The 14945-nt window shown below is 60.2% G+C and overlaps 1 protein-coding gene across 1 annotated transcript; it reads right to left on the reverse strand.

Annotated features, from left to right (window-relative positions):
* Positions 1 to 1693: 1693 nt before the first annotated feature.
* FNDC10 (fibronectin type III domain containing 10) lies at positions 1694 to 3833 on the reverse strand. Its single transcript, XM_030941652.1, has one exon. The coding sequence runs from the start codon at positions 3702 to 3704 to the stop codon at positions 3024 to 3026; it is 681 nt and encodes a 226-aa protein (XP_030797512.1). The 5' UTR covers positions 3705 to 3833; the 3' UTR covers positions 1694 to 3023.
* Between the last annotated feature and the right edge of the window lie 11112 nt (positions 3834 to 14945).

A 14945-nucleotide genomic window follows, 5' to 3' on the forward strand; every position in this document is an offset into this window, starting at 1 on the left:
GAGAGATGGAGACAGAGAGATGGAGAGAGGCAGAGAGACAGAGACAGAGAGAGATGGAGACAGAGAGAGGCAGAGGTGGAGAGAGACAGAGAGGCAGAGAGAGGAATAGAGAGAGATGGAGAGAGACAGATACAGAGAGAGGCAGAGAGACAGAGACAGATGGAGACAGAGGCAGAGAGACACAGACAGATGGAGACGGAGGCAGAAAGACAGAGACAGAAAGAGAGGGAGAGAGAGATGGAGAGAGGCAGAGAGGGACAGAGAGAGATGGAGAGAGACAAGAGACACAGAGAGAGGCAGAGAGAAAGAGAGAGAGATGGAGAAGAAAGGCAGAGAGAGACAAAGACAGAGAGAGATGGAGGGAGATGGAGACAGAGACACAGAAATAGGGACAGAGAGAGATGGAGAGAGACAGAGAGCCAGAGACAGAGAAACAGAGAGAGAGCCAGAGATAGAGAGATACACAGGAAGGAGAGGGAGAGGAAGGAGAGAGAGAAAGAGAGAGAGAGAATGGAAAGAGAGAGAGAGGGAGGAGAGGCTCCTCCAGGTGGAGCAGAAGGAAAGAACCTTCTGGGTGGGACTGGAAGGTGCGCCACAGATCTTTCAGGTGCATCAGGTCAGAGGGAGGGGTTGGGGGGTCCCCATGCCTCTGGGAGGATAATGGGGCCAGCTGGAAAGGTGGCCAGCTAGGGAACGAGCAGTCAGTGCAAGTGACCACGAGCTCAGATGCAGATACCCCCCCACCTCAGCAGGAACACCTGCTCCCAGGCCAAGGCTTGTCCCCTGGGGCCCACAGGCTGCTCAAGCCCACCTCTGCAAACCCTCAGCTGGACTCCAGGCCTCTGAGAAACTCCCAGAACTGACAGGACAGGCCTGTGGCTGTAGCCGGTGTGAGCCTAAGCTCACAAACAAGCCGGAATCCTGCCGCAGGCCAGGGAGCCTCCGAAACTTCCCGATCGATCCCCAAGGAGCCACGCTGCCCCACCTCCCTGGACTCTGCCTTTGCTGGTAGAAGACATGGCAACACCCTTGCCAGTGGCCAGGGCAGAAGGTGGCTGGAACGGGAAGCCCCCACTCCCGCCAGACTGTCCAGACACATCGCTGCACACCCCCTCTGGGGATGAGTCACTCCTCAGAGCTGGGCTCCCCCCCGTCCCCGCCTGTTTTTGCTCCCTCAGGGTCACCGCTGGCTGCAGGTGCCTCAAGGACAGCCTGGAAGAGGCTGTGGGGGAGGGAGGGTGGCATTCAGCACAGGATACACACAGGAGCCCCAGACTGTCCTGTCCACCGTTCCCACCCCAGCTCTAGCTCTGCACAGGGAGGTCCAGACAGGGTGGGGAGCCCCTCCGGAGCAGCCTAACTGTGGCCGTCACAGCTCAAGTGGGTAGCTGTGGGAATGGTTTATTTCTAAGCGCGGCAGGTACTGCCTCCCCCATCCCCCACCAACACAGCTGGCCCACGACAAGAAGGCGCAGAGACAAGCACTGGGCACCCTGCCTGTCCTGGCAGGAAATGTAAGGCAGTGTGCCGCACACGCTGCCAGTGCCAACACCACCCGGGGCCAATGCCACCCAGGCCAGGAGAGGGTTCGGGGCCAGCCACCGGCCAATACCCAAGGGTCCTAGGGCAGCTGGGGAGAAGGGGAATCCACCTTTTTCTTCCCTCCCACCTCCCAAATAACACACAGACAGCACTGTTGATCTGAGGATGGACATTTAGACATTGGCACCAGGTTTGCGCCTGACCAGCGCCACGCAGGGGTGGGTGGAGCAAAGACACAGAGGTGGGCTGCAGGTGTCATGGGGCACCAGCCAGGGCCTGGGGTGGCTGGGGTGAAGGTGGGTGTTTGGCCAGTGACCAGGAGTCAGGTCAATTCCAGGAGGTCAGTGCCAGGGGCTCCAGGAGGGGAGAGCAGTGCCATACCCCTCCTAGTGTCCAATGTCACCAGGCAGCCATCACAGAAAGCAACCTTAGCCCGGGGCCCAGGTCTGCAGCAGGTGGGCAGGGTCAGCTTTTCTTCCATGGCGGGTGGCACTGCCGGGCCAGATCCTGGCTCTGGACCCCTGGGCATGCAAACGCTAGGGGTGGTGCTGTCAGTCACACCGTCGCTGTTGAGGTCCCCTGGGTTGGCTGAGGCTTGGGATTCAGGCCACAGTGGAAAGTCGGACTGCTCAAGGCTGGTATCTAAGCTTCTGCCCTGGGAGCCAGCAGTGATGGCCACCATCTGCCCCCATTTCCACAGGAAGTCCTAGTCAGAGGCCGCACACACAAAAGGGGTACCTGGCCCTGGAGAACCACCAGCCGCCCCGGGTCTGAGAACACTCACCCTGGCCGCTCGGCCAGGCCTGCCATGTTATGGCTCCCAGCTGGTCCAACACCCTAAACGGTACAGAGCACTGCAGGCCCTCACCTCATGCTTCTGCAGCTCTTGAAGGTGGGGGTGTCTCCAAGGGGACGCTGGCCAGATACATGGAGGGGCCGGCCAATCTTAGGGCCACAGACCCCCCTGGACAGCAGGGGGTGTTGGCTCCTGCAGTGGGCCCGAGATACTAAGGCACGAAGCTAACCTAAGCCCAGTGGGGTGGGGCGGGGGAGGACAGGCTTGGAGAGCTGCGTCCCAGGCCTGCAAAGCACAGTGACCTAGCAAGGGCGACGGTCTATCTGGGACAATTTGGCACAGGATGGAGGTGCGGGGTGATCCGGAGTGCCCATGGCTCTTACTGGAAGGGGCTCCATGCCCTGGCCGCCTCTATGAAGGCCTGTGGTGAGCGGGGAGAGCCCTAGATGCTGCCAGCACAGCAGCGCAGGCCCAGGGGTCAATCCGGAGCCAGAGTCTGGGAGTCTGACGCCCGGCTGGGAAGGGCGTGTGACGATGCCAAGGTACCGGAGCCGTCGCCGGCAGGTCCTCCTCTGCGGGGATCTTAAGGAAGCAGCAGGAATGAGGAGAGGAGAGCGGGCGGAGGACCTGGGAGCTCAGGCGCCCTCGGGCAGGCGGCGCCCAGGTGGGCGGGCGGCCTCGCGCTTCAGGGGTGTCTGCGCAGGCCGGGGCGCGCGAGGGCTGGGCGCATGAGGTTCTCGGTGATGTAGGCCACCAGCAGGCAGATGACCACCAGCATGACGCAGATGGAGCCGCCCACCGCCGTCATGGCCACCACGATGTCCTGCATGCCGGCCGGCTCGGCGGTGAACTCCACGCACTCGGCGGGCTCGGGGGGCTCTGGCGCGGCGGCGGCGGGCCCAGCGCGCAGCGGCAGCGGCTGCAGGCACAGGCGGTAGAGGACGCCGTCGTGCACGTCGGGCAGCAGGTAGTCGCGGCAGGAGGCCCCGAGGAGCACGCGCTCGCACGGGAAGCGCGTGTAGGCGCCGCGCCACGAGCAGTTGAGCGCGAAGGCGCGCACGCGGCGCGCGGCGGCCGGGGCCAGGCGCCACTGCAGGAGGACGCTGCGGTTGCGCAGGACGCTGGCGCGCAGGGAGCGGCCGGCCGGGGCGTGCAGCGCGCAGCCCGGAGCCTGGCAGCGGAAGCCGCGCGCGGGGCTGCGGAAGCACAGGCGCCCGCCGCCCGCCTCGGGGCCCTCGGGCAGCACCTTGTAGGGGCACCAAGGCGCGTCGGGGGCCGGCTCCCAGCCCGGCGGCGTCGGGGCGGCCGCGGCGCAGGGCGGCGGCGCGCAGGCGGCCAGCAGCAGCAGCAGCGGCGGGGCGCGCATCCTGCGGCTGGGCCGGGCGCGGCGGGGCCACGGGGCGCGGCGCTGGGTCACGCGGGCCGCGCCGCCGCCGTCCCCGCTGCCCGCTCCCCGCGATCCCCGGCGCGCCGCGCCCTCCGCCGCCGCCCGCTCCGACCCGCCCCCGCGCCCCGTGCGCGCTCGGACCCGGCGCGGCGGCGGAGGCGGGGCCGCCCCTCGCCCCGCCCCACTTAACCCTCGCCGGGCCGCGGCCTGCGGGTGCGGGGGATCCGGGGCGGGCGCGGGGAGTAGGGGGGCGCAGTAAGGCGGCCGAAGTGCAGGTGGGGCTGGGGTGCGGACAGGGGCGCGGGGTGCAGGCAGGGGCCGGGATGCGGGCAGGGGCCGGGATGCGGGCAGGGGCCGGGATGCGGGCAGGGCCGCCGCTCCCCCGGCTTCCCGCCTAATGAGCGCACCTTGGACCCCTGCGGCTTTTCCGAGCCGAAACTCACGGGCTGTGGCCGGCTTCGTTTCGTGTCCTGCAGCTCCGCGACCGCCCGTGGCCACACCATTCGGGGACTTCGTGCTTTACGATGGGGGCGCAGTGGCCTGGCACACGCAGGACCCCGGGCCTCGCACCCTCGCACTGGCCGTCCTGGACCCGCGGCGGGGACCCGCACAGTCAGGGTACCTGCCCATACCGATGGGGTGAGGACCAGCATGGAGCCTTTCCTTGGCCCCGTGGCTTCTGTTCCTTATGGACGGACAGCGCCCACCCGGAGGAAAGCCTGACAGAGGAGACTTCGCAAGGTGAGAACTCCCTTCGCTCCGCACGCAGCTGGGGCAGCTGCAGGGCGCCGACCTTCTCAGCCTCATCGCCCCCCCTCTTCCGCAGATGCGCTCTGGGGGGCCCTCCCGATGGTTGCAGGGAGGTCAGGGCTGGACAAAGGGAATTCAGAAAGCCCACCCAGTGCAGTGGGTAGGTGGCACTGACGGGGAGGGGAAGGCGAGACGCACCCCAACACCCCGGCCCCTTAATCCCGTCCCTGCATAGATCACCCAGCAACCAGGACACCCCTCCAGGGTCAGGGCTATAGCCGGGGACTATATGCAGACATGGCTGGGTCTGGCCGGCCTGCCCTAACTGGAAAGGAGGCCAAGCCGTGCACCTAAGGCTGGGCTGGCACCTCCGCTGAGCCAGCTCTGGGTCTGCAGGGGTGGGGAGGAGTCTCTGGCAACTGGACCCTGAGCTCCTGCAACCCCTTTCTGTGCTCCCCTTGCCTGGGGGGAGAGCGAGGAGAGACTGGCTATTCTGCTCCCGACCTCTGGATGGCCATGTCCCTGCCCCCCACGGAGTCCCCACCCAGCCTCACGAACTCCTGGTCATCTTGAAAAACCCAGGGTAGTGGTCAGGCCCCCACAGGATCTCAGAGGCTCAGCCAGAGCCCAGGCCCAGCGGTCAGGCCTCCACCAACTGCGGTCACGGTGCACCTCTGTCCCTGGCATGGAGGGCCCTGACCGCCTACGCCACTTCTCCAACCTGTTGGCCCCCTGGCAGGATCTGCTGAGGCCTCTGCACCTGGCACAGAGAGGTTGGGGGCAGAAACCTTGGGAGAGGCGCTTCCTGCCCCCTGCCCCCAGCTCCCACCTCTGCTTAGGAAGGGCAGACCCTAGGCTCTGACTCTTGCCCCAGCATTGTGAGGCGACTCAGGGGCTGCGCCAGCAAAGCAGAGAGTGATGGTGACTCAGGGGACCCCCATGTCCTTGCCCAGAACTCCTCAGGGGTTCAGCCGGCCTACTGCACCAGTTTTCAGTGGAAGCCCCTTGTGAGGGCATGGGCAGTGGGGCAGGGCAGGAGCCTGGATGACGGTGTATGGGGTGGGGGGCCCGTAACTACCTTGGTATGTTGGCCTGAGGACAGCTGGGGCCTTCACCCTGTGCTGTGACCATTCCAGCTTCGTGTTGCAGCACCTCCATTTCCCTCTGGGCAGCCCTCTTTATCCATCCTCAGGTCATGGGGAGCTTGGGTGGGGCTGACACTCCCCTGCCTAGGAGTTGGCAGGTGACCTGGGCCCGGCCAGCCAGACTGGATCCCTTAGCCTCAAGGCCTTTGCTGAAGCTCTTGTGAAAGGGGTGACTGCCCCTGACAGGTGTTGGATTCCAGCTGCTGTGGCCCTGAAGGTGGGTGGTGGGAAGAACGGGAGAATGAAGCCAGCCTTGGGAGAGGCAGGACGCCAGCCTGGCCCAGCTGCTTCCAGCATCTGGATCCAGCCTCACCTGAAGCCAGCCACCTCCTGGACTGCAAAGTCATTGTCAACACCAAAACACAGGGTTTCTGACCATTGCAACCGAGGGTTCCAGGATGTCGTGGCTGCAGACCCTGCAGACCCCTATGAAGCTAGTCCTGCCCGCCTTGCATCAGACCTCTAGCCAGGGACTATGGTTGCAGACTTAGTCCTGGGACTGAGCTCCTAGTGAGAGGCCAGCAGCGAGGGAAGAGGGACCATCAGAGAAAAGGGTGGAGCCTCGGGTGGCCAGCAGAGCAGCAGAAACCGAGTCTGTGAGAGGAAAACATTGCTTCCCGCAGCCTCCTGCTGAGCTATGGGGACCTGGGTATTGCGAAGTCCAGCTGGGGCCAACCCTAAGGAAGGAAGGAGGGAAGGGGACAGGGAGGGGCGAGGAGGAGGGAGAGGGAGTGGCCTCTGCTTAGCGCCTGCACTGGGGCAGCGGTGGTCTTTCACACGCACAGGCTTCCCTGCCTGCAGCACCGTCTCCAATGCTGTTTGTATACACACTAGCATCCTGACAGTCACTAAATGTTTTCTTTAAGTGAGTTCACTTTTTCACCTAGAGTGCTTTCTGAAAGCAGATCATGATCGCGAATAGTAAGTATCACTTCCATAAATAGAAGGTGTCAGAAAAATAACTATCAGACGTTCTTGGTTTCTTGTCGTGCGTGGAAGCATCAGACGGTCTCTGAAAGGCTGTCCCTCTGCTCCCCAGGTTGGCCCATCCTCTGCCGCAGCTTGAGCCCCACCCAGGGGGTCCCTGCTTGAGGAAGTGCTTCCCCTGTTCTCTCAGACCCTACTTCTGCCCCCAGAGGGGTGTCTGTCCAGGGGACCCCTCAGAGGTCCCACCCAGCCACTCCTGATCTCCTCCCCACACAGGTGACTGGGCCACGGGGGCTTGTGGGCAGCCCTGGCCAGGGCTCAGTGCTCACTGTAGCAGGGAAGCCGCTGGCCCTCTCGGCAGGCCGCCCTCTGGGAACCCCTCTTCTTTCCAACGGCCCCAGCTCCAGGATGGGCTGAACATGCTTTTGCCTGGCAGGGGAAGGCTGGACCAGTAACAGTGGAAGTCTCCAGCAACAGTGGAGACATGGGGGCAGGGGAGCTTCCGGACGAGGTGTCCTCCTGGCCATGGCCTTGAGGGAGCCTTGTGGCTGGCACGGGGCCAGCTGGGACTTGAGCATGTGGGTCCCTGGGGACCTGGGGAATGGCTCCGATGCTTAGGAGCTGTGAGAACGAGAGCTCCAGGGCAGCAGCCACCCGCTTCTCATGGCCCCCATGACCCTCAGCCCCTTTACGCTGGGAGCTAAGTGCCATTTTCAGCATCCTGGCACACACTTCTCCTTTAAGGCTCCCGGGAGCCACGCTTTTCTGCCCCTGTGGGTCTCCTGTTTCTCCAGCAGCAGTGACTGCTTTCTCTTCCAGAAACGTGTGCTCCTGTGAGCCCTTCACAACCTCTGGTCATGCCTCCAAAATTCCAGGGAGGGGACAGAGCCCCTGGTGGAGAGGCGGGTGCCCCCCAGGGAGGGGACAGAGCCCCTGGTGGAGAGGCGGGTGCCCCCCCAGGGAGCGGACAGAGCCCCTGGTGGAGAGGTGGGTGACCCCCCAGGGAGGGGACAGAGCCCCTGGTGGAGAGGCGGGTGCCCCCCCCAACACTGCTCTGCTGCTGCCAGGGAGGAGTGACCTTTAGTGGATGCCCCATTCTCACCAGATCCTGGGCTCGGAGCCTGGGCCAAATGCTGACCTCAGTGGGATCCAAACCTGAGAGTCCCTCTCTGGGGTGACTTTCTCAAATGCTGTCCTCAGTCTCCCTGGGCTCTCGCAGGATGGCGGGCCCAGTCCCTGCAGGTGCCTCAGCCCAACCACTGAAGCAGATGGCACCGTGGCCCGGGCATCTCTGTGGCCTGAGCTGGGGGAGGAGGTGGCCTCTTGGGTCCCATCCCAAGAGCATCCACAGTGGCGTTGCCAGTGAAGGGGTGGAGCTGAGGGACCCCACAGACCCCAGGGCTCGGTGGCTGCAAGAGCTGGGAGGAGCCTCATCCTCCAGGGGCTTCAGGGAGGGTGGACAGGACTCTGTCCCAGCAGCTGTCCGTTTCCTGCAGTGCTGGCTGCTTGTTGCAGTGAGACTGACAGGTAACCCACAGCTGAGCTTGTGCTTGCCAGAGCCTTCGTCCAAGTAACCCCCCATCCTTTGGGCCTTTTTTTTTTTTTTTTTTTTTTTTTTGGAGAGACAGAGTCTCCTGTATTGCCCAGGCTGGTCGCACACTCCTGGCCTCAAGTGATTTTCCTGCCTTGGCATTCCAAAGTGCTGGGATTACAGGCATGAACCTGGCCTGCAGCATTTTGAAGCATGTCTCTAGGGCAGGTGGTCAGCAGACCGGAAGCCACGGCCCCACCACCCGGGCCTCTGTTTTCTCCCTGGTAGAGCAGAGATGGAGCAGCCCCGGCTTCCAGGGTCCCCCTGAGGAGGCCCAGCCCACTCAGTTCTGAGCAATGGGGGTTGGGCAGTTTCTCCAGGTCCAATGGTTCCATTAGACCCAAGTGGGCTGGAGCACAGTGGACCCTCGGGACTCACAGCAGACCCTCAGCACTCATGGTGGACCCTTGGGGCTCACGGCGGACCCTCAGGCTCAGATGCTTTCCTCTTAGGAAAGGAGCTATGCCTTGTGGCGACCAGGTCACATAGGAAGGTGAGCCTAACCGGAACCCGCCCCTTGACTCCCTGACCCCTAGTACAGATGGGCGACGAGTCAGCAGGTAAGGGGCAGCAGCCAAGCCCAAAGGGCCACTGACCACTGGCTGTCCTCTGGTACAGAGAGGACAACTGAGGCTTAGAGGGCCCATGAGGCCAGGAAGTAGAGTCAGGTCCCTCCAAGGGGCTTCTGCTGCCCCAAGACCCTGTGGAGGGCACCTGGAAGTGGAGGGACCTGCAGGTGCCCCGTATCCCCCAAGGGGCTTGCCATCTTCCAGCCCTCCCATCGCCCAGGAGGCTGAGCCTTGGCAAGATGGCAGCTTTTGCCTACAGTGCATCAAACTGAGCAGAAAGAGTGGTGAAGAGAGTAGAATCTGCTTGTTTCCAAGGATCAGTGAGAAGGCACACGTGAAGCTCACCCAGGTTCTGTCTGTTTCTGCTCTTCGTACACAGACCCCATATGGAGCCAGTGACAACGAGGCCCATGGGGAAGGCAGGGTGAGGATTGGGCCACGCTGCTCAGCACAGGGTCAGCTGGTGACCTAGATAGGGCTGGCCAGGTGCAGGGTGGGCTGGTCAGGCGCGGGGGTGGGCTGGCCAGGGGTGGGGTGGGCTGGTCATGTGTGGGCTGGGCTGGTCAGGTGTGGGGTGGCTGGTCAGGTATGGAGTGGGCTGGTCAGGTGAGGGGTCGGCTGGTCAGTGTGGGGGTCGGCTGGTCAGTGTGGGAGTCGGCTGGTCAGGTGAGGGCTGGGCTGGTCAGGTGTAGAGTGGACTGGTCAGGTGTGGGCTGGGCTGGTGGGGGGGGGTGGGCTGGTCAGGTGAGGGGTGGGCTGGTCAGGTGTGGAGTGGGCTGGTCAGGTGTGGGGTGGGCTGGTCAGGAGTGGGCTGGGCTGGTCAGGTGCAGGGTCGGCTGGTCAGGTGTGGAGTGGGCTGGTCAGGTGTGGGCTGGGCTGGGCTGGTCAGGAGTGGGCTGGGCTGGTCAGGTGCAGGGTCGGCTGGTCAGGTGTGGAGTGGGCTGGTCAGGTGTGGGCTGGGCTGGGCTGGTCAGGAGTGGGCTGGGCTGGTCAGGTGCAGGGTCGGCTGGTCAGGTGTGGAGTGGGCTGGTCAGGTGTGGGCTGGGCTGGGCTGGGCTGGTCAGGAGTGGGCTGGGCTGGTCAGGTGCAGGGTCAGCTGGTCAGGTGTGGAGTGGGCTGGTCAGGTGCGGGGTCGGCTGGTCAGGTGTGGAGTGGGCTGGTCAGGTGTGGGGTGGGCTGGTCAGGCGTGGAGTGGGCTGGTCAGGTGTGGGTTCGGCTGGTCAGGTGTGGAGTGGGCTGGTCAGGTGCGGGGTCAGCTGGTCAGGTGCGGGGTCAGCTGGTCAGGTGTGGAATGGGCTGGTCAGGTGTGGGGTGGGCTGGTCAGGTGTGGGGTCGGCTGGTCAGGTGTGGAATGGGCTGGTCAGGTGTGGGGTGGGCTGGTCAGGTGTGGGTTCGGCTGGTCAGGTGTGGAGTGGGCTGGGCTGCTCAGGCGCAGGGTCGGCTGATCAGGTGTGGGGTCAGAACATCCGTGGTGCTCCTGTTCCCGTTCCCGCTGTACGTGTCATTACGTCCTCTTTTCCGCCACAGGTACCATATCCTGTTCCCCTTTGGAAAAGCTCTATTCCACCTGTTACCTAATCTTTGGTGTGCTTGAGCTCTGTAGGCCCATCTATTTTTATTTTCTTTTTCTTAAAACATTTTCTTGGCCAGGCGCGGTGGCTCAAGCCTGTAATCCCAGCACTTTGGGAGGCCGAGATGGGCGGATCACGAGGTCAGGAGATCGAGACCATCCTGGCTAACATGGTGAAACCCCGTCTCTACTAAAAAATACAAAAAACTAGCCGGGCGAGGTGGCGGGCGCCTGTAGTCCCAGCTACTCGGGAGGCTGAGGCAGGAGAATGGCGTAAACCCAGGAGGCGGAGCTTGGAGTGAGCTGAGATCCGGCCACTGCACTCCAGCCCGGGCAACAGAGCAAGACTCCGTCTCAAAAAAAAAAAAAAAAAAAATTTTCTTTTCAGGAACCTGCCAGTTCAGGGAGGCCCATCTTTCTAGAAGGTTAACAGGAACTTCCAGCCTCCAGCCTACTTAGTGACCAGCTGCTGGAGGACGGTGAGCGGCCCCTGCTGTCCACGTCTCCACGGGGGTCACCAAGCACACTCACAGGGTCCCCCTCTCCACCCGGAGCAGAGAATTCGGAGGAGCCTGTCTTGCTGTCTTTTCTGATGTTGTTAAACTGTGCTTGGGCCTGCCCTTTGCTCAGAGGAGCTTTCTACACAGCTGGACTTCTGAGGTGGGACCTGCCACGTGCTAACTCCAGCACTCGGAACAGTCTCTGCCACTGGCAACGTCCTGTCCTGAACATCTCCAATGTGACCTCTCTCCTGAAAGGCCTGTGTGCGACTTATCTGTGAAGCCTGAAGAAAGTTCTGGAACTTCCCCTTCTCCTTTGGTGCAAAGTTACGCTGACTGTCATGATGTTGTTGATTTCCTTTTTTGTTGTTGTTGTTGAGACGGAGTCTCACTCTGTTGCCCGGGCTGGAGTGCAGTGGCGCGATCTTGGCTCACTACAGCCTCTGCCTCCTGGGTTCAAGTGATTCTCCTGCCTCAGCCTCCCAAGTAGCTGGGATTACAGGCACCTGCCACCACACCTGGCTAATTTTGTATTTGTAGTAGAGACGGGGTTTCACCATGTTGGCCAGGCTGGTCTTAAATTCCTGACCTCAGGTGATCTGCCCACCTCAGCCTCCCAAAGTGCTGGGATTACAGGCGTGAGCCACCGCGCCCGGCCAATTTCCTTCTTAAGCAGAGTTGAGTCTCTGTCCACACCTGTGCCACCTGGGCCTTCCTGAGCACGTGTGGCTGGCATCCCTTCCCATCTCTCCTCCCTGTGGCAGGCAGCAGTCTTGCTCTGTCCCCGGTACCTCTGCAAAGCTGCCTTCAGAGCTGCATTCGGGAAGCCACTGCATAGCCACAATGCATGCTGAATGCATCACTATGCAGAATTCACTCACATGTCATACAGTTAGTCAAAAATGTCGAGGCCCTGCCAGGTGGAGAGATGGGAGAGAATCCGGATCCCTCCATGAGTCCAAGCCTGGCGTGCGCTCCCCTCGGGCCCCTCCTCCTCCTGTGCTCCAAGTTTTCTATTTCAAGGCTGCGATTTACTTCCTTACTGTGTGTCAGCTCAGTCACGGATTTTAAACGATACATATATATATATATATATTTTTTTTTTGAGATGGAATCTTGCTGTGTCACCCAGGGTGGAGTGCAGTGGTGCGATCTCAGCTCACTGCAGCCTCTGTCTCCTGGGTTCAAGCAGTTCTCCTGCCTCAGCCTCCCGTGCTTTCGATATTTTATACAGATTGTTTGCCAGGCACAGTGGCTCACACTTGTAGTCCCAACTACTTGGGAGGCTGAGGGGGGAGGATCCCTTAAGCCTAGGAGTTTGAGGCTGCAGTTAGCTATGATCACACCACTGCACTCCAGCCTGGGGAACAGAGCAAGACCCCCATCTCTTAAAAATAATTAAAAAATAGGCCAGGTTGCTGGGCGCGGTGGCTCACGTCTGTAATCCCAGCACTTTGGGAGGCCGAGGCAGGCGGATCACGAGGTCAGGAGATCGAGACCATCCTGGCGAACACGGTGAAACCCCGTCTCTACTAAAAATACAAAAAAATTAGCTGGGCATGGTGGCGGGCGCCTGTAGTCCCAGCTACTCGGGAGGCTGAGGCAGGAGAATGGCGTGAACCCAGGAGGCGGCGGAGCTTGCAGTGAGCAGAGATCGCGCCACTGCACTCCAGCCTGGGCGACAGAGCGAGACTCCGTCTCAAAAAAAAAAAAAAAAAAAAAAAAAAAAAAAAAAAAAAGGCGGGTGCGGCAGCTTATGCCTGTAATTCCTGCACTTTGGGAGGCTGAGACAGGCAGATCACTTGAGGTCAGAAGTTGGAGACTAGTCTGGGCAGCACAGTGAGACCCCTGTCTCTACAAAATGTACCAAAAAAAAAAAATTAGCTGGGTGTGGTGGCACGAGCCTGTAATCCCAGCTACTCAGGAGGCTGAGAAAGGAGAATCACTTGAGCCCAGGAGGCCAAGGTTGCAGTGAGCCGTGATTGCGCCACTGTACTCCAGCCTGGGCGACAGAGTGAGACCCTGTCTCAAAAATAATAATAATAATACCAATGAAACATGTTATACAGATCTTTTATTATTTCATTGAGAGGATCTTTCAGGTGACCTGATTTACCATATTGCTGAAAATAGTCATTGATTTACTTAATTATTTGATTTTCATGCAGGGGCCAAACCTGGTCCACAAATATGTTACAAAAGTAGGTAACTGCGGCCGGGCGTGGTGGCTCACGCCTGTAATCCCAGCACTTTGGGCAGCCGAGGTGGGTGGATCACGAGGTCAGGAGATCAAGACCAGCCTGGCTAACATGGTGAAGCACCATCTCTAAAAAAAATACAAAAAAGGGCCGGGCGCAGTGGCTCAAGCCTGTAATCCCAGCACTTTGGGAGGCCGAGACGGGCGGATCACGAGGTCAGGAGATCGAGACCATCCTGGCGAACACGGTGAAACCCCGTCTCTACTGAAAAAATACAAAAAACTAGATGGGCGAGGTGGCGGGCGCCTGTAGTTCCAGCTACTCGGGAGGCTGAGGCAGGAGAATGGCGTAAACCCGGGAGGCGGAGCTTGCAGTGAGCTGAGATCCGGCCACTGCACTCCAGCCCGGGCAACAGAGCAAGACTCCATCTCCAAAAAAAAAAAAAAAAAAAAATACACACACAAAAAAATTAGCCGAGCATGGTGGCAGGCACCTGTAGTCCCAGCTACTTGGGAGGCTAAGGCAGGAGAATGGCATGAACCTGGGAGGCGGAACTTGCAGCAAGCCGAGATCGTGCCCCTGCATTCCAGCCTGGGCAACAGAGCAAGACTCTGTCTCAAAAAAAAAAAAGAAAAAAGAAAAAAGAAAGTAGGTACTGGCCGGACACAGTGGCTCACACCTGTAATCCCAGCACGTTGGAAGGCTGAGGCAGGTGGATCAGTTGAGGTAAGGAGTTCAATACCAGCCTGGCCAACATGGTGAAACCCCGTCTCTACTACAAAAATACAAAAAATTAGCCAGGCGTGCTGGCACACATCTGTAGTCCCAGCTACTCTGGAGGCCGAAGCAGAAGAATCGCTTGAACCTGGGAGGTGGAGGTTGCAGTGAGCTGAGATTGTGCCATTGCACTCCAGCCTGGGCGACAGAGCAAGACTGTCTCAAAAAAAAAAAAAAAAAAAAAAAAGGAAAGGAAAGAAAAAAGTAGGTACTGGCCAGGCACAGTGGCTCACGTCTGTAATCCCAGCACTTAGGGAGGCCGAGGTAGGTGGCTCACTTGAGGTCAGGAGTTCAAGACCAGCCTGACCAATATAGTGAAACCCCCATCTCTACTAAAATTAAAAAATTAGCTGGTTGTGGTGGTGCACACCTGTAGTCCCAGCTACTTGGGAGGCTGAGGCAGGAGAATCGCTGAAACCCAGGAGGTGGAGGTTGTAGTGAGCCAAGATTATGCTACTGCAATCCAGCCTGGGCAACAAGAAGGAAACTCTGTCTCAAAAGAAAAAAGAAAAGAGAAAATTAGCTGGATGTGGTGGCACATGCCTATAATCCCAGCTACTAGGAAGGTGAAGGCAGGAGAATTGTTTGAACCCAGGAGGCAGAGATTGCAGTGAGCTGAGATCTCTCTACTGCACTGCAGCCTGGGTGACAGAACGTGACCATTGTCAGCCGAGTGCGGTGCCTCAAGCCTGTAATCCCAGCACTTTGAGAGGCCAAGGCAGGCAGATCACTTGAGCCAGGAGTTCAAGACCAGCCTCAGCAACGGGGCAAAACCCCATCACTATTAAAAAAATACAAAAATTAACTGGGTGTGGTGGCACACAGCTGTAGTCCCAGCTACTCAGGAAGCAGAGGTAGGAGGATGGCTTGGGCCCAGGAGGTCGCAACTGCAGTGAGCTGTGATCACTGTACCGCACTCCAACCTGGGCAACAGAGACCCTGTCTCAAAAAAGAAAGGAGGGCCGGGCATGGTGGCTCAAGCCTGTAATCCCAGCACTTTGGGAGGCCGAGGCGGGTGGATCACGAGGTCAGGAGATCGAGACCCTCCTGGCTAACACGGTGAAACCCCGTCTCTACTAAAAATACAAAAAACTAGCCGGGCGAGGTGGCGGGCGCCTGTAGTCCCAGCTACTCGGAGGCTGAGGCGGGAGAATGGCGGGAACCCGGGAGGCGGAGCTTGCAGTGAGCCGAGA

This window comes from Rhinopithecus roxellana, chromosome 12 (genome assembly GCF_007565055.1).
Source record: "Rhinopithecus roxellana isolate Shanxi Qingling chromosome 12, ASM756505v1, whole genome shotgun sequence".
NCBI lineage: Eukaryota > Metazoa > Chordata > Mammalia > Primates > Cercopithecidae > Rhinopithecus > Rhinopithecus roxellana.

Bases quoted from the DNA above. Each gene is read 5' to 3' on its own strand.
- FNDC10 (XM_030941652.1), bottom strand. From the start codon at position 3,704: ATGCGCGCCCCGCCGCTGCTGCTGCTGCTGGCCGCCTGCGCGCCGCCG.